Here is a 19,392-nt window from a genome sequence, read left to right on the forward strand (position 1 = left end):
CTTAAAAACTGAAAAAAAGGCCAGGGATTGTTTGGGCTTACAGAAGGGCTTTAATGAATACCACATCCAGAAGACATGGTTCTCTTTTTGGAGGAGTTTTATTTTTGCTCTAAAATTCCATTCACACACTTTTTACTTCTTAATTATATTATTGATTCCAACTTGTGAGCTGGAGCGTTCTGTTCAGTCTTTGGCAGACTGTGGATAAAGGGTGTGTCCTCAAGTTTAATTGGGATTCTCCTTTAGCAATCATGTGGATTTCCTCAGTGCCATGTATTGCTGCACTATTCTTCTTCAAATGCCTCACACCACAGCTCGCACTGTTTGTCATTGTCAGGAATCTGAGCTTGTGTCGTTTGTGAAAACTCTGCTCCGCCATCTGACTCATTCGGCACATTGATTTCTTGACAGTGCATTATTAGTATCAGCCTCATATGAATTAATTGATCTGTCACCTTGACTGCTTTTTTCTGGTAACAGTTTTACTTTGCATTGAAATGCAAGAGCCTGCTGTCTTTTCTGCTGTAATAATTTGATGCTAAACTATGGAGTTTTACTGTCTCACTACATGGATTTCACTGTGTCTCCAAGCAAATTCCAGTCGCACTGTGGTTTCCATTTTGTGGTAGACAGAGCTGCAGTGTAAAAAGGGGTGGGCTACAGTCAGTCCGTTACTGCTGTCTGTGGGTAGACTACAGGCTGAGTGGCTTCTTGCAGCAGCTGCATGGATTTTTATTCCTGCAGTCCAACAGGACTCCATCATAGACTGCAGCAGTACTCATTATTGAGGGCACACACTCCCATGCTGCATGTCTCTGTCCTCATTACCTTTGCAGCAGCTTAGCTCTGCCTTTGTTCTCTCACTTGGCATGAAACTGGAGAATATGGAGAGAAGTGCTGAGGTTGCAGTTAGCTCGGCTGCCCACAACTTCTGCCGCACAGGAGAAACCACTGCTGCCCCCCCCCTCAAATCTACATATTTCCACAAAGCCAACACACAGGGGATGCTGTAGTTTGATTCATCATCCCGACTTGGATGTAGGATGGTTCGCTCAGTGCTCCTTGCATTCTGTTTGTTGTATTTGCTGCTTTAGTCACTCATCTGGATTAAATATTTTACTCTGAGGTGTATTTGTCAGTTGGCCTACTGACCAAATGCCCTCGTGGTCAAGCTGTTGTGTGAAAGGTCCCACAGACTAATTCCTCAGAGGCGTTAAACAGCAGCCGTGCAGAGTGACTGGAGGGACAGTAAACTTTTATCACACTAATAACCCTGCCCTAATGGCTTAGGCAGCCATGCCAGAGGTTGCCTGGAGGTCAGGTTGAATTGCAGGACATAAACGGTAGATTCCAACTGGTTGAACAAATAAAAGAAAGAGAAAAAAGAGGGACATCTGAGGTGAGCAGAGGGGGGAAGAAAGTTGTTATTGGAAGAGTAGATAATCACTTATATTGATTTGCAGTAAAAGAAAGCCATTGATTGGACTGCTCTTTTATAACGAGGCGATCTGTGGCCTTTTAACCCTCTTCCCACCCAACTCTACACGCTCTCAAACCTTGGACTCGGTCCGAGCATGCTGTCAAAGGGCACAACTCCCACACAAGTGACAACTGAGTGAAAAGACTTGAGTTTGCCCAGCACTTGGTGAATACACTGGTCTGAGAAGTAGCTGTGTGTGTGAGGGGATGTGTTAATGGCGTTCAAATCTGCACTTTTTCTGGTTCCTCTCCCTCTGGCTGAGGTGGACGGGTCTTGCGAGTGTTTGTTTTAGGTGAAGTCAATGCTGGAACAGAATGTTGTGAACCGCAGGCCAGACTGTGGTTCTGTGGTTCAGCTTCGACCTGAATGCAGACGGCTCTGTTTGTTTTGCTTCTCCGTTTCTCAGGGAGAAATTTAGACCCTGCCAAAGTCCTGCGCTCACACCCAAGGCACGCAAATAAAACCCGTTCACAGAGAAAAGAAAATGTACCTGGGTGTAGCTGCTACATCTGGACTTCTCCACCACCCTAGTGCAGTTGTATAATTCCATTGATGTCTCTGCTGTCCTACTCTCATCTTGTAAAAAGGTTCTTTGGAGATTGTTTCAGTGGCAGGGTGTTTGTGTTTTGTTTCAAGTCTTTTCATAAATAGCAGTTTTTATGTTGCTGAGGTCAACTAGTTTTACTAGACTAGAGAGGCAAGTCCAGAGGCAAGGAGGCCTCCCCGCCATCTGGCAGCCATAAAAGGGGGAGCAGGAGTTTTTTAGTGGGGGTTTATGGGATGGCAGGGTGAGACACTGAGGGGAGGATAGACAGAGTGGATGGTGGACTCTGGTTGCCCTCAAGCTGCAAAGCTTCCTCTGCAGTCTGAATGATAGGTCAGAAGTTCATTGCCTTGTTTTCATCCTGCATCTGCCTTCTAAGGTGAAGGAGGTGACAGTTTCAGAGTTCGAGGGCAAAGGATTTAACATCACTGTGAAGCTGGTGATGCTAATGTGAATTAAGATATATTCTGACCAAGGGATCTCTATTTTGATTTAATGAGCTTGCTATGTGATTCTTTTAAGTGTTTCAGAAGACTGAAGCTCAGTGACTGTGCCCCCTTGTTGCTGCATTACTGTCAGCTTGCTATGCTATGCAGAAGATCAGACCTGGGTCCTGCAGATGGTGCAGAATGATGTGTCTGCGTAAACACTGATGATTCAATGACTTGGTGTTGTTTGGGTATGTGTCAACCTCCCAAAGCACCCCATGCACCACTGAGTAATGAACAGCAAGTTGTTTTGTATGATCCAGGATCTCTCTTTTTGTCCAGAAACAGCCTTAGAGTCAGGTAGTGGGAATAACTTAAGTGGGAATAACAACATTGTTAAGATATGAAAATACTGGAGTTTGAGGCCCGGGAGATTCTCATGGAGATTTCAGAGATGAAGACACCCCTGAGAGTCTCAGTTATGTTCTGCTGGAAGATTTCTTCCCCAGGTTTAAGAGCATGAGCTGTCTCGTCCATCTGAAGTTGGATGCTGAGCATTATAGGTTTTCCAGAATGGGGTTATCATTGCAGAGGACTGTGCTGCTTTGCTGACTCTGGCACTGATATCTCCCATAGAGATTTCATCTTTTGTTATGCTGCAGCTGAGATGTGTTAACCCTTACGTTCCTTTGCGATATTTAGTTAATAGGAGGTTGTGGCACTCTGTAAGTACCCACTGTAATCTTGGAAAACAATATTTTTTTTGTGTATATATTTCTGAGCTCCTTACGTTAGAAAAGTAAAAAATTCAACGTGTTGCACTGACAAAATAGTTGCACTGACCTCTTTCTCTAACCAGTCTGACATTAGGCTTTCTGCCCCTCTGCCACTTCACCCAGTTTGTATATAAAAAAGGAGAAAAGTGCTGACAGTAAAAGAGCGAGAGCGTGTTTGGCAGGCATGCCCTTGTTGGTTTCTGTGTCACTCAGCTCTATTAAATTTTTAATCATTTCCTTGCTGTGGTATACAGCTCAACATGGATCTGTTTGGGCAGCTTATGCTTGCTATGTAACTCGTAAAATAGTCGGAATGAAAAGGGTAATACCAAGAAACCTGTAACACAGGTTCTTATTTATGTTGCATTCTGTTTTCTCACATCAAGTGCACATTTTTAACATTAAGTACAACCATTTGACTTCTTACTGTAGTTTGAATGATACAAATAAACCAGTAGCAGTGGATGCTGGATTAAAAATGCCGTTGTGTCTCCAGGGGTGCAAAAGTCGATCAATTGACCAGCAGATCAGCGGCTCAATCGAAAATATACTTACAACTATTTTTATAATTGATTAATTGTTTAGCTCATTTTCGGAGCCGAAATACTTAATGATCCCAGGTTCTAAAATGTAAGAATTTGCTATTAAGATTATAGACAACTTTTGGCGTGTCAATGATCAGTTTTCTGATGTTCTATAGCCCAAACTATGACTTGATTAGCTAAATGGTAATCTTCACATTAATCAATGATAGAAATCATTTTTAGATGCAGTCCTTGTTTTTATGCAAACATTGTAGTGCAACACCAAAAGCAGCAGCACCCGTACTGGTATCACTGCCATTCTAAACTCCTTATTATGAAGTTATTTGAGTGTCTCCACAAATTATCATGACAATGGCATTAAATATACTTCTGCTGCCAAGAACACTGATTGCACTTGACACTTTAAAGAAAGCATCAAAGGCACCTTCAAAGCCAGCCGTAGTGAATTTATCCACCCAGAGTTTCACTGAGAGCCTCTCAACATACTTCGGCCTGTTTATTCGCTCACATTTTGCATCATGTCAGTGTTTTAAGCATTAGGAAAAGGGGTGAAATAAAGCACTGGCCCTTGATTGAGAAACTGGAAATGAGGGGTTTTGCTCTTGCTTTAGTAGTTCCGTCCACTGCAGTGAATCAGGGGATAAAAATGTGGCCTGTGTCTCTTTAAGAGCGCTGGCCCGTCTGCAGAATACATCAGTCCTGTGGAGCAGACATAGGCCAGCAGGAGGAGGGGGGTGAAGGGAGGAGCGTGGGGCTGTGCAGAGGGAGGAACGTAGACAGGAGGGAACAGCCGCAGTCTGGGCTTCCAGCCTCCTGGCTAGACTGCTGAAAGTTATTATTGAGTTCCTGTGTAGGGCCTCCCCTCCCTGTGGCATACTCCTCTGTGCTCACTACGAGGTAGACAGGGTGTGCAGGACAGGCAAAGAGAAACACTGGCAGCCTACTATGCCCCTTTGCAATGACCTTATATGAAACAAATAAAAGATAATTTTTGTTTGATTTTGTGTTTTTTGCATGGGTGAATCCTTTGAAGGCTTGTAAGACTGAAAGCAATCACACACACTAACAGCTTTACAGCTGCTTGACAGCAGCTGAAACTGCCGCCTAGCTCTCTGTTGTCTTAGGTTACAGTTTAGCAGACACGTCTTGTTTTCTTAGGAATGGCCTTAACTAGTCAAGACAAGAAGGTTGATGGTTCACCAATGAGAAAGCAGCAAACTAAATCCTCTCCTGGGGTGCTAAGTGATGAGTGTGATTCAAGGACAGGTGGTGGGAAGACTACGACTTCTTCAGTTTCCTTCTCATAACTTTGCCTTTACATTAAATGATGGCAGTGATTTTAAAAAAAAAAAGACTTTTTAAAGCACAAATGTAGGAACGACAACTGATTAACAGCTTCTGCAGATTTTTAATCTCATTTGCAGCACAACATACTTTGCATTTTTGTAGCACTTTATGGAAATAGTCTCTTGTGCAGTAGGTTATCCTGTCAGTTTCCATTGTGTAGGTCTTAGAGATTTGCTGTCCCAGGGAAAGGCTGTGAAGATTACATAGTTGCATACATCATGCTGTCCTCTCAGGCATGCAACACTAATACCTGGCCTGTCTTCTCATTTAGCAGCTACATTAGGGCCCTCCACCTCAGCTGACCAAGAGAGAGACAGACTTTTATGTAATAATCTGTCCAGCATATCTGTTCTGAACCTGCTGTTGCTTTAAATAAGGCTCCCTCAGGTTAACAGTACCCAGCTGCTGCCTGTCCTATTATACTGGACTTGTCATGGCTCTGGCCCGCAAAGAAGCCTGAACCCATGCAACACCTGGGGCCTAGTGGGAGCCGGTAAAGCCATTTCTCTGTGCATCTCACATATGTTCCCTGATTAATTCCAGCATGTCTCTTCATTCATGGTCAATGCGATCATTCGACCTCTGTTTTAAAGTCGTCTCGGGCAGGGTTTGCAGGAAAGCGGGGCGAGGGGGAAAACCCTGGCGGTGAAATGGGTATTTTGTGGAGTTCTGTTTGTTGAGTCAGAGCTTAGTTGGGATCAACTATTATGCCGTTGCCATGGAGAAAAACACAGGCTCTTGTGCAATAAAATTATCCAGGAAAATACATTTCCAAGAATTTTTCAGAGTCAAGAAACAGACGGCAAATTGCAGAATTCATGAGGTGCTGTGGTCCGCCACCCACCCCTTACTGCCCTCCATTTTAGAGCACTCATATTCGTTTTATGGAAGCTGCAAGGCTCGAGTCCTCTCACCGAATTACTTCTGCAAGCAGATATGTTTTCCAATGAACAGAGGAGGGAAAGAAAACCAGTGTTTAAGGATGGAATGTGTGATCTTAGGAGCGGATGTTGTGGGTGTTTTATCCCCTATTTCCCTTACAGACAATTCCTTAAACAAGTGGAAACAAGTGAAACGCTGTTTGATCTCTGTCAAATATTACCATATAGCCTACACATAATCTTGCTGTGAAGCCACCGAACGTTCGACTCAGCTTGTGGTTCTGTGACAGAGGCACAGAGAACATTTTCAGGAATAACTCTTGATGTAGTTTTGAAAATGTGTAGACAGTTTATGTCAAGGTTTTTATTGCTCTTTAATATGCCCCTTTTATTCTTAGTGTTTCCTGTATCTCTCAATGGGTCCATTAGTATTGTTCAAATAGTGCAGGTAAATAGTGCAGCTCTCTGGTTGTGCTTTCCAGCATTAGAAAAGTGCCTAATATGTACTGGTGCAGTATAAAAAGCTATGATCCATGGTTTTCAAGCATGTTCAAAGCTAATTAAACTAAAGACTGTCTTTGACTGATTTAAAGGCCATATCAGGAGTCTGTAGCATTAACTTTAATAGTATTTCATTGTTTGAATGATTATAGAAAGGAGTGTTTGAGCAGAGATTAGGTTTTTTAACCTGGTGACCAGGAAGGCACCATTTTAACAGAATGGCTAGAATGGTATCTATAAATTTCAGCAGGATTTATTACCTCACAACCAATTAGCTCCTGAGCAGTTTCTCAGAACGCATACTGTGTTGATGTGATCACATGGGACCCTGAGTGAGCAGTGACCCTAACTTCACCTTATCCTCTCACAGCTTTTATGGCCCCCTCCCCTTAATTCCGCTCTGCCCCTGTCCCGTCCCCTCACACCTCTTAACCTCTGGTATTCATCCCATATTCATCTTTCCAAGTAAACCTGCCACCTGCCCTCCGCTCCAGTGACTGCTCGGGGGGAACGTTTTCATGTGGGTCAGTTTACCGTGAAGGCACAGTGGCACAAGGCGCAGCTCAGCTGCTTTACCATTTTAAAAACTGTGCAATGCTCTATGGCTCATTGGTTACATGGCTGCTACTGATTTGGATATGGCTGAAATTAGCTATATGTTACTGTGTTGATGATTGTTTGTTAGATTAAATTAGTAATTCCATTAGGTCTCCTGAAACTATTATTAAATATTAGTTTTCAGTATATGCTTATAAACTAGGAAATCTATATACATCCTCAAACAATATAAAAAATATTTTGATAATGCTACTGTGAAGCAATTTTTCAAACAAAACACTCTACTCCCTTTTATACTGAATTTCTGACTTAACTGATAGCAAAGAGAAAACCTAATAAACTGAAAACACAGTTAATAAAAAAAATAATCACCAGACTATGCAGCATGGTGGGTGAGTGGTTAGCACCGTTGCCTCACAATGAGAAGGTTCCTGGTTCGATGCTGGGCAGGGGGCTTTCTGTGAAGGGTTTGCATGTTCTCTCTGTGCTTTCATGGGTACTCCGGTTTCCTCCAAAAGCATATATGTCAGGTTGATTAGTGATTCTAAATTGCTCATAGGAGTGAGTGTGACTGTGTGTGCTTGTTTGTCTCTATGTGGCCCAGTCCTTTCACCAAAAGAGAGCTAGGCTAGGATAGGCTCCAGGCTCCCCGTGACCCTAAATAGCCTAATGAATAACCATGCATTTTCTTAACCAACAGAAATTTTTATTTCATGTCTACATGACTTAATTATTTCAGGAAAGTAGAAAAGAAGATTTAAAATGCAATGTGAGTTTTTAGGTAAAGTCTCATTAGGGCCAAAAGTGGTATGTTTTATCCCATGCACTCAGTTGTTAACATGGAGCTCTGACTCTGCATTTGGCCCATCGAGGTGGTGTAGATCCTGGCTGAGCTTCACCTGTTATAACTAGCAGTCCCTGGGCAGTTGCTCCCCCCCCCCCTCTGACGGTCTGCCAGGCCTCCTCATGTTCTGACCTCTTTTAACGTATCTGCCCAGTGAGGGAGGCCTAGGGGAGTCGTCCAGTACCAGGTACTGCAAGTGATATAATGGTCTGTGTATTTGGAGCTGTTACTGTTTGGGTTGTGGAGAGGTTATCCAGTGACATTTTAATCGTCTTTCTCCCTTCTTTGCCATGGCATTAGTATTAATCTGTAGGATTAAAACTCATCCAGTCAGACACTGGACTTGCTGCCCTGTAGAGCAGAGAGGGAGCGTGCTAACAGTGAGAATGGCGGTGCACACCTCTCTGCATACAGACAGAAATGTGCATGTCACTGAAAAACGGTTGTCAACTGTGAACATCAGACCAGAGGATGGTTTAACTGAATCAACTGACTCAGAAAGGAGTTTTGTTTTTTGTTTTTTTCATTACTCTGCAATTACCCACAAATTTTCTACATTTTCAACATTATGGGAAATATAGTCTCCAGTGTTTTTGAAGGTTAGGGATTAAAAGTCAAGACAGTTGAAACTCTGCAGCTCTGATGTTGGCCGTTCTTCTTTTAATCTGTCTTGAGGAAATTGCCCGACATTATGAATGTGCAATACTGAATTTTTGAAGAAAAAAAAAACTTAGCATAGAATATCTTATATTTCTTTTTTGTGTTGAAATATACCAAATCTCTTCATTTTGCTGTACTGAAATCAAAATTGTTAGGACAGATACTTAATCTCATCCAGGCAAACTGAGCTGTGTTCATTTTATATTTAGAAATCACTTCCTTGTACATTTATGACAGCAAATAAGTTGGCACTGCTGTCCAAGATATTAGTCACTGAAGCAAAGACTGTCGTTTATATTGTAGTCGACGTGTAATTGTTGACATTACTTATTGTGGATCATCGAGAAGTGATTTGGCTTTCTCTTTTTTTTTTTTCAAAATATGTTTGAATGACATTTCACAGATATTAAACTATGTGAATGATAATTATGTCCCAAATTATCATATTAAGTGAATATTATAGCTACAGATCATTTAAATATACAGAAATGCATCACTGGCAGAGAATGAGACGAGGGTCAGTGTAATGCCGAGGGATTAAGTTTGCATGGCAAAGATGGCGTTGGCACTGCTGCAGAACGGAGATCAAGTTCTGTGAAGGCACGCACACATGTAAGTCAGGATATAGCAACAGAAATACATGTCAGATTTTCTGCAACACCACTGCATGATATTTTATAAAATTATAAAATTATAAAGGGACCAATGTTTGTATGTTTGTTTGCGATATAAAAACAGCTATGCATTTAAAATTTCTCTGTGACAGATGTGGGAACTGTTTTTGCACATGCCTGTGTGGTAACCTTTTTAGTCTTGCTGACGTTCTCACAGCTTTCCCTTAATTGAATTTAAGAGCACATCAACAATCTGAATTACTGCTGTATATTCCAGCGGTGCTGCATCTAGAACTGCCAGGTCAATACCTGTTTGAACTAAGGCAGAGAGAAATATAAGTAAAACCAGTATTTAGACTAAATATTTAATTTGATCAGCTTTAAGCATTGAGCAAATCACAGGAGTTAAGCAAAACCAAACAGGAAATATGCATGAAAATCAAATGTTCTCACACATTCTCAGATATTCTTTCTTCTTTTATTCATGATGTTCCTGAAGGTTGCATGAATACATTTTGAGATTTTTTATCCTTTATGAGCACTAAATTAAATTCTGTAAATGTAGAGCCTGTATTTATCTATTTCTTTCTTTTTCTCTGTGTTTCTCCTTAACCTTGATCCCCTCCAGCCTCCTGGTTAGCACTGCAGCTGCTCCTACATTATAAGTGTGCTAAATATGAATAGAAGCATAAAAGGATTGTGTGTGGGTGTGTGTGTGTGTGTGTCTGTGGGTGTGTGGGTGTGTGGGTGGCTGACTGTGCGGCATGTCCCAGTGAGTGTGGAGGACAGAGTGTGTGAGTGTGTTTCACCTTTATTGGTTTGCAGATACAATCTTGTGCCTTCCCTTAGATCGTGTAGTCTGATGTCAAATTCTCATATTGCAACAGTACAGCAGGGGGGCTCAGACAACTATCTGCTGAATTTGGCACTATGTATTTCTATAAATACACCAGTCGCAGAGCATGTTTCATTTCCTAAGACAACTTTAACCCACAACTGTACCAAACATGCACATACTAATAAGCCATAATCTGCTGTGATATCTGCTTCATGCCATTATGTTTAGAGTTTCCGTGTCTATTGAAATAACTTATGAGTCCTGTTTACTGTGAGGTCATTCTCTGAGGGAAAGACTGATTTGGACACCACTGTCAACATACTGTAAGAAAGAGAGACAGTGGGCATGTCCTATTATTATGGTTGCCATGTTTGGACCTGAATTGGAGTTCACTTCTTGTGTAGTAGTGCTGTAATCTTTCTTTTTATTTGCTCTCTCCAGCAAGATGATCTTTTCATGCACATGCTGGCAGTTCATTGCATTCAGAAGCAGTTTTTTTCATGATGTCAACTCTAGAAATGAAACCTGTCTGCAAAAGATTATGAAGAGGTTAGTTTGTCTTGATAGTTTTCATTCACATTTGAGTGAATTGAATTGAGATAGGCGTACAGTGCACCAAAAATAAATACTGAAATTTTTAAAAAGAGGAGAAACCTGAGAAAGAGCAGCAGAGGAGAGAGCCATGTTTCTGCATATCGTGGTTTTACATAAAACTGTAATTTTAACAGTCTGTTCTTAATGCCTTGAAGCTATATATGTCAGGCTGTGTGGACCTGATGGGATATTGTCCAACTTTAAGAACAGCACCTCATCCTGTGTTTTCTACAGACCTCATCAAGTCTCAATCCTAAAGACAATTAGGACAATCCAATAAGCTTTACTGTAATGCCGACCTTATGCCAAGCCCCGCAGCTCTCTTTGTGTGTCTGTACTGTCATAGCTCATATCAGCTATATAAACAGTACGTCCTCAAACTGGACACAGCGGAGACAGAATTAATCGATAAATTGAGTTAAGATATAGAGAGGGGAAAAGGAAGTTTGTGCTGTATCAGTGTTAAATAAGGATTGAGTGCCAGGAGTATTCTGGGCAGACACCAATAATTTTCCCCCAGCTGTTCTGAGGTGACCACAGGGCTTTATATAAATCAAGGGACTGTCTTACAATTTATGCAGTGAGAGTTGAACAGAGAGCTCAAGGCATCCCCGCGACCATCAACACCAAACTACAAGGATCAGATGACTAAAACAAGTATTCTCTCATTTCCAACTAAGGCCGTTACCCAAATGAGCCGTGCCAGTTGTTGTGCCCTTGAGTGAGACAGCGCCCCACTAAGCACATGTCGATCTGGGGATTACATTCAGGGGTTTAGGAAGGGAAAGGAGGTTGTAATCTGAAACTGTGTTGTGTCTTGTTGCCGTGCACTTTTCTTAATGCCATGCTATCATGCAGCATGCATTGGTATTATATGACTGTTGCCCAAGGAAGTTTAGCTGGGGAAGCTATTTTTGCCTCACCAGATAAGTGCTGCCCTTTGTTTTATTTTGTGATAATTTCATTTGATGCTGATGCTGGAGGTTTTGATTCGCACAGTAAATATGAAACTAAAGCAACGAAAAACCACCTAGCAGCACCTCTAATGCTCACTAATTGACATGTTTCTGTCTTGTTTCTTTAGGTAGTTACTGTATGTACACCTGGTTTACCTCTTTATAAAATGTTTTAGATAATCTGACTAAACAGCTGGCTTGTATTTCCTGCCCCATCTGACCTTTTTTTGATGATTCACCACATTTACAGATCTCAGTAGCAGTGAATATGTTTTGATAACCAATAGCAAGGAATGGTCAAAACTATGAAACTAAGATAATTCTTACACCAAGAGCAGCGGACACTGTCACCACACCTCCTCGTATCCAATCAACTACCTCTTCCCTGTGCATCCATCTTCTTTCCCAAGGGTCTGCCTCTTCTGTGTCTTCTACTCAGGCTCCACCTTGGCAGCAATTAGAGGTATTTTCTACTAAGGAAATCATTCTTATGATAACTGTTTACAGTTTAAATGTTAGTGCTGTGAGCACCACAAATTCACCTCTATTTACTGCCATTGTACTGGTAACCTGCATGATTAGGTACTGTCAGAGGTTTGTTTTGTTTTTTGGGTGAACTGATCCTTTAAATCAGCACCCACTGTGGTGCGGGTCTTTGCTGGTGAAGCTTTAAAGCAATCTTGCTCAAGATATCATGGTCATTATCTCCATGTGCTAGTTCAGCCCCCATTGTGCTCTAGTTAGCACATTATAGACAAATTCTTCTTCAAGCAGGTCAAAAGCTGTGCTCTCAAAAAGAAGAAAAAAAAAATACTGATATATTTGCAGTATGGTGTGTATCTATCATTCCAGAATGAAAATAGCTGAGGTTTATCCAGGTATTACCATTCCATTATGTGGCACTAATTAAAAAATAAAGCATGTCTTCTCTTGCCCAGCTGCTGTTGGACCCTGTTTAGCCTACAGGTTTGCTTTGAAACACTCCCTCATTACAGCGCCTCAAAGAAATATCATACAATAGCAAGTTGAAAAGGGCAATGCTTGAATGGAGTCTTAAAGGGGAGGTTGTACTTGGCCTTCAAGTATACATTCCTTTAGTTCAGTGCTTCCTCTGTGGTCCCCACTCCCCTAGCCCACCCCCCTCCCACTCAAGACTCAGTTCCCACAGGGGACTCGGCCAAAGCAAACTCCACAGAGGAAGTCTCCCTCTCTACCAGTGAAAGAGAGAGAAGGAGAGAGAGAGAGACTGCTAGGCAGGCAGGCAGTAAGGCCTGCGAGAGGAGGGTGTTATGACTCTGTGGCCATGCTATGTCTATGATGTGGTGGTGAGTAAAGCCCGTGTGGCTGCTCTCCTGTGAGGTCAGTGTCAGATTTAGCCAACAGGTCCCTTGTGGTGTCTGGGAGTGTCTGTTTTCTGACTCTATTATGTCTAGTGCTCATTGCCTTCCTGAAGCTGTAAACCTCAGGGTAGAAATAGTATCAGACAGCTAAGACATCCTTTATCGGGAAAACAAGTCATGTCCATAATTACAGGGTCTGATTACACCAGGGTAGCAGTTCTTAGAAAACCACCAGCCTTGAGTCAGGCAGGTGAGGGGTCGAGTCACCCTTACTGAGCCAGACGAAGTCAGCAGGAGGTCTGGGTTAAAAGAATTAACCTACAGTAGCAAAACCAAACAGTACACTGTGTGTGAATGGGTGTGGGTGTGTGTGTGCGTGTGTGTGTGTGTGCGTGTGTGTGTGTGTATAAAGTGGTGACTGGTTAGACAAGTAGAGGAGAAATATTTGAGTCAGGGAGATGTAAGGGGAGTGTCTAGACAATCATCACATATAAAGTCATTAGGCATAAAACTATACAGCTGCATAAAAGCAGCATGTGTTGCTGCTGGATGTGAAAATAAGCAACTGTTTGACATATGAATTTGAAATGTTATGAAATGTCAGTGTTGTGCTCACCACTTGTTTCTACCTATCAAATCTTACTGCAGCAGGTTCAAAGAGAGAATCAAATAATCAAATCAAATAAATACATGATAATAAATCAATGAATGAAGGTCAAGAAATAAAGGTAACTAATAAGACACAAGTCATTCTGAACAAAGAAATAATAAATTAATAATTGTCTTTGCTTGATAAGTTATCATTAGAACTGAAGATTTGAAGTATTTTCTGTAAGCTTACTAATATTGTTTCAAAGCTACTGCTGATTTTCATGTATGCAGATCAGGTATGCAGCGCCAGACCTGACTAACACCTCCACCCTTCAGGATCCTGCACCAGACACAAACACAAACCTTCCCACATGTATGCATGTCTACACCCGCACACACCCACCTCCCCATGCATCCTGAAACCCACTCATAGCAGCGTGCACGCATACATGCACTCACACAGCGTCTGGCTTTGTGTAGAAAAGCTGTGAGACATGATTCATTACCAGCCAGGCTTCTCACTTAATACTAAATGAGGTTTGCCATTAATTTCCACCTTGAGGTGATTACAGCGATTATGGTTTCGCAACTACACAGAACTCCGCAGAAGTGTTTCTCATTGAGGATTTTGATGGTAGACAGAGAGTAATCATTTCTCTTGAATCATCCATGCAGACAAGGAGATAGGAGTGTTTGCCATTCCTGGAGGCAAAATGTCATAATAGTGAGTAAGAGAGTGGCATGCAGGTCTGTGCTGGCCTCTGAGCCTGCCTACGAAAACATATCCTCTGTCTGACAAGTGCAGACCTGAGGGCTGTGGAGGTTAGTCATCTCAACACATGGGCCTAAAGTTTTACACACACACAGATATGCAATATATCCAATCTGGGCCTCTTGGGATTCAGTATTTTGTGGCACATGCTTCCATTCAATGGTTTTCTAAGGACAGTCTCTTCAAATGCTACATGACTCTGCAGCCCTGAGTTAACATGGAACTCTCTCTGAACACTTCAATTCAATCATCTGTAAGATCTGAGTGCAATTACTTTAATTCGTCTCCCTCTCTGTCTCCTTCAGTCTCTTTATTGCAATATTTCTGTGGTTCTTGGAGTCGATCTGCTCCACCTGACGGCGCCTCTTCTCTCTGGCAGGGAGCAATGTAGCCCGACTGGCTGCCAGCCAGACCAGCTTGAGTGTCTGCTTAGCTCAAAGCCCTGCTCACTTACTCGCACGCACGCACACACACACACACACATACACACACACACACACACACACACACACACATACACACACACACACACACACACACATGCAGACATGCCAAGCTCAGACTGAACGCTTATACAGATGCATCTTCTATCCTCCTTCTCTCTCTGTGACTTCTCTGCGGTTCTCTTTTTCTTCTATTTTCCACCTTTCTGTGACTCTCTGCACTTTTTAGTTCAAGTAAGACTGAGTTATAAAAAAAAACATTTTTGTCATCGTCTGATAAATCCATGTGTTGCTTGTGAATAACACCCATTACAGTCATACAACGTTATTGTTGTAGTGAGCTCTTGAAATATCCACTGCACTCCATGATGAAAATATCTGCACTTTATCTCTGCAAGGATGATGATGATTAACCATCTATTCTCTCCTCTCTCCACAGTCCCCCAGCCCAGTCCCAGTCAAACGGTCCAAACTTGATAAATCACAGTCTCCATCTGCTGACAAAGACAAGAAACCTGACTGGTTACAATCACTGTCAAAGTCTGCACACAAGGTATGTATGTCCTGTGTGTGTCCATGTTCTTAGCGTGAAACTGGATTTACAGTTAAGCTCAAAGGTCAAATGTGACGTAAAAGGGTTGTCCTTTTGAATCATCGCATTATCATCTAGTTATGACCTCTCATCATTCAGCCTTGTTAAATAAAGAGGGGCCTTTGAATATGTTCGTCATGGCTGATTAAATGTTCTGGTGGTAGTTTACTGTGAGTTTATCCAAGCTTGTTGCTTTGTTTGTTGTTCCAGGATCTGAAACAGGTCCAACTGAAACAGAGGCCCTCTGCTTTCCGCCCGTGGTCTCCTAAAGTGGCAGAAAAAGAGAAACCAGCTCCCCAGAATGAGGTAGAAAGGTGAGTCATCTTAGCAAAGCAGTTATAATTAATGTTATGTGTTAAACTGAACTCATAACTGATAAAATGCTTTAAATGCTGCCTGTATAGGTCCTACGCAAAGATTCAGGACACTACTGTGGCTCCCAATCTGACACTAGCTCCCCTGGCCCCTCTGGTCCATCCCAGAGACAGTCACGCTCCAGGCAGGGGTCATGCAGCCACTTCCAGGCCACCACAGGAGGTACCTAATGGGGATGTACAACCTGCAGCAAAGCCAACAGCTTCCGGTACCACCAACCAAGCCGATAACATGGACACAGATGGAGAGATCGATGTGGATGACTGTGATGATCGTGAGTATCAGTCATCATCTGGAGGTGGGAAATAATACAGAAAAAATAAACAAATTCAAGAGTCAGTCTCCATAAGACACAGATTTTACAGTTGAAACTTTTATTGGACAGAAAGTTCTGCTGGAAGTGAGCCATAGTAGATCTGGTTCTGAATGATTTATGTGCAACTGCACCACCTGGTGTCACATGAAAGAAGTACAACAGAAATAAAGATATATATCCACATATTGAATAAGCTATAAAACCTGAATACCATGTAATTGTAAGAGGAATGGATAAACAATTGAGACTATTGGCTAAAAATAATGGCTGAATAAACTAAATAAGCAATTCAAAGAGTTGATTGAAACTTATGGATAAGCCATTGTAAAAGTTAGCTAAAATAGCAGATTAAAAATAGCTTGTTTTTAATAGTAATTAGTAAATAGTTGCAACAGCTCAAATAATTCATAAACAGTTTGTAGACTTAGCTAAAAGTAGAGAAATAGTAGCATAGCTAAAGTAAGAGATGAGCATAAAAAAATGAATAGTTTAAATCGATAATTAACAGTAATAGATAAATGGACAAATTCAACTGTGTAAAAATGTTCCACTTGAATACACAGGATCTTACATTTTATAAAATAAAAATTTAATTTCTCTCTCTTCCTCAGGTCCACTGCCAGCTTCCTCCCAGACTTCTGCATCAGTTCGCACCAGTGTCTCTCAGTCTTTGACCCCTCAGAGTGTTGCTCGAACTCAGGAGGGACCTGCCTGGATGTCAGGGCTCATTTGCCCAGAGATGGACACACTCAGACAGATGCTGTACGCGGGCATGGACACGAAAGACGCTAGGGAAAAACTCCTGCAGGAGATTGTCAGGATGAGAGTTAAGCAGGAGGAGAAACTGGCAGCTGCTGTGCAAGCTAAACGCAGCCTTCAGCAGGTGTCACATCTTGTTTTTGTGTAATACTGTGGAGATAAAATAAAATGGCCCTAATGTCTTGGGGAATATTAGGATATTCAACATATGATTCTGATGTTTTACAGGAATTGGAGTTCGTGAGGGTGGCTAAGAAAGGCCGCCTTCGTGAGGCCATCGAAGCCAAGCGCAACCTGCGAAAGGAGATCGAACGCCTTCATGTGGATTGGGAGAGAAAGATGAGGGATGCAGAGGAGTCTTGTGGGCGCCTGAAGAGAGAGTTGGAGAGGGAGAGGCAGCTCCGGGTTTGTGATAAAGGTTGTGAGGCTGAGCTTCTCCGGGTCAAGTACACTACTCAGGTAAGATGTCCCCTACATAACCATTGAAGATCGTTGATCCTATCCCTGTTTTGTTTTTCATTTTTACGGACTGTTTGCTGTTCTTTGTTGTGTTTTGCAGATTGAGGAGTTGCATGTGCAACTACATAAAGCAGAAGCTGATCGTGAGCAGCTGAGACATGAACTGCAGCTGGAGAGAGAAGCTCGGCAGAGCCTGGAAAGTGTTGTTAAAGACCTGCAAAACCAGCTGGTGCAGCAGGCTGACAGCAGCACTCCTGGAGACTCCAAGGAATCAAACACACACACAAACAGACAGACCACGCAAAGCACCAATGGATCCTAAAGTTGCACATTTAAAACTGGAGAAAAAGACTCAAACAACAGGTTAAGGATTTTATTGCACCTCATGAGGAAAAAGAGACTCGGCAAAATGCAAAGTCAGTTTTGTAGAAGAAAACTCTGTCATATATAATATGATATGATATTAATCAATATTATTATGACAATATACTGTATGTATTTTATGACATGAACTGGAAAGTAGCATGATGTCTGAGCATGTTGTTGAGTGTGAAACTAAGAAAGACCTCTTCAGTGAACACACCTCTCCAGTGCTGTCAGAGCCCTCGGTTAGACACCTGACGCAGTCCAAGGACTTTATTTTGGTATAAGCTATCTAAGATGTACAAATATAGCCACAAAACACTACTTGAATATGAAGGGAAGAAACATGTTCCGCCTGGTGAAACATGAACAGATGATGAAACTCTTGGTGCCACAAAATTTGGTACACTCAAAGGTGTCATTGCAGACCACTGGAAACAAGAGACACCTGTTTACCACTATTTACTTTTAATATCAGCTTGCTTTTTATATCTGTGTAGAGGATGTACTTTATAAGAAATATTGCTTGCGCAGCACTGTTATACCACAGGCAAGAAAACTCCATATACAAAAATGTACGCATGTATCCCTGCTTGTCAACCTTTTGTATTTTAAAAATCTGAAGTATTGGAGGTTACACGGCCTGCCTTCAGGTCCACCATTGTTTTATGCATAGATATTTTATGGAAGTGTTACTTTTCAACTTTCTTTATTGTCTGAACGTTGTTTTTCCAGTGAAATTCCAGTAAATGTTCTTGCCCACATTAGTTCAGATAAGACTACAAATGCCCTCCTAAAAAAAATACTTCAACAGCTGTCTGTTTTTGTTGAAATGCCGTACTTCTGATTTTCTATTGAGTATTGTAAAATAATTTATATTCTATAATAATTTGCTGCCTATCAACAGAAAGCATTCATTTTTAGTCACTGGTTTCAGGGCTCTTAACAAAAGCTGTTTATATGAACAACATTTTTACATATATACAAAATATGGATATATATTTTTTTACTTTAAGAAAAAAAATTGCACTTTTTAAAGAAAAGAACTTTGCATTGTGCATTGTACCCCTTCTCACATTTTTCAAATCACCAGTTAACATGAACTTTGAATTGAAACAAATGTTCCCTCAGTATCATTTGATGTAAATACAATGATAGTGTAAATAAGATATTTGTTGGTATGTTTGCTTGCTTTAAACTGATTATAAATATAATTTTTGCTCTTACTTGAAACCAAAAAGAAACTATATTTGGAGCTGCAAAACTACAATTTCATTGTTACATCCCATCAGTATAATTACAATCACAGGGCATTTACCAGAAACAATGAACTTGATGATTTACATCAATAGTTGTAAACTTGATTTATCAGTAGTTTTTTAGGGTTTGACACACAAACAAAATATAATAAATTGTCTTTTTATTTAGTTTATTTGAGAAGATGTTTTATTATTTGATGAATTACAAAGTGTATGTTACACCACAGACCAAAAACTGAAAAATGCATTTTATTTTTTTTTTTTTGCACCTCCAACTCCCTCATCAGATAGGGTAGAAGTGACACCCTCTCATGGTTTCAACCTTAGGTGCTCTTGTATATTTAGACAAGAAACAGTTTTATGTCTTATTATAATATCCTCGCTCAGTATTGGGTACAGTGTAATAGCAATATCAATTGTTGGCTAATGCTGTTGTAGTTTTGGTTTGGAAGTGGGGTTTCACTCGCCTCTTGTTTCAATGTTTCCTTTTCCTTCAGAAAACTTGTATAATACCCATTAAAATTTAAATCATCCTTCAGTTTTTAAAAGGGTGTTTT

At 41.2% G+C, this 19,392-nt stretch overlaps 1 protein-coding gene across 1 annotated transcript in view; it reads left to right on the forward strand.

Annotated features, from left to right (window-relative positions):
* Positions 1–19,368, forward strand: part of skib (v-ski avian sarcoma viral oncogene homolog b) — a 28,728-nt gene extending 9,360 nt beyond the window's left edge. Inside the window, exons 2-7 of the mRNA XM_026308071.2 lie at positions 15,152–15,265; positions 15,515–15,618; positions 15,709–15,953; positions 16,607–16,878; positions 16,983–17,213; positions 17,314–19,368. Of these exons, the coding sequence (XP_026163856.1) occupies positions 15,152–15,265; positions 15,515–15,618; positions 15,709–15,953; positions 16,607–16,878; positions 16,983–17,213; positions 17,314–17,535 (1,188 nt within the window). The 3' untranslated portion in view covers positions 17,536–19,368. The remainder of the gene's footprint in view (positions 1–15,151; positions 15,266–15,514; positions 15,619–15,708; positions 15,954–16,606; positions 16,879–16,982; positions 17,214–17,313) is intronic.
* Positions 19,369–19,392: the final 24 nt, after the last annotated feature.

This window comes from Mastacembelus armatus, chromosome 5, assembly GCF_900324485.2.
Source record: "Mastacembelus armatus chromosome 5, fMasArm1.2, whole genome shotgun sequence".
Taxonomy (NCBI): Eukaryota; Metazoa; Chordata; class Actinopteri; order Synbranchiformes; family Mastacembelidae; genus Mastacembelus; species Mastacembelus armatus.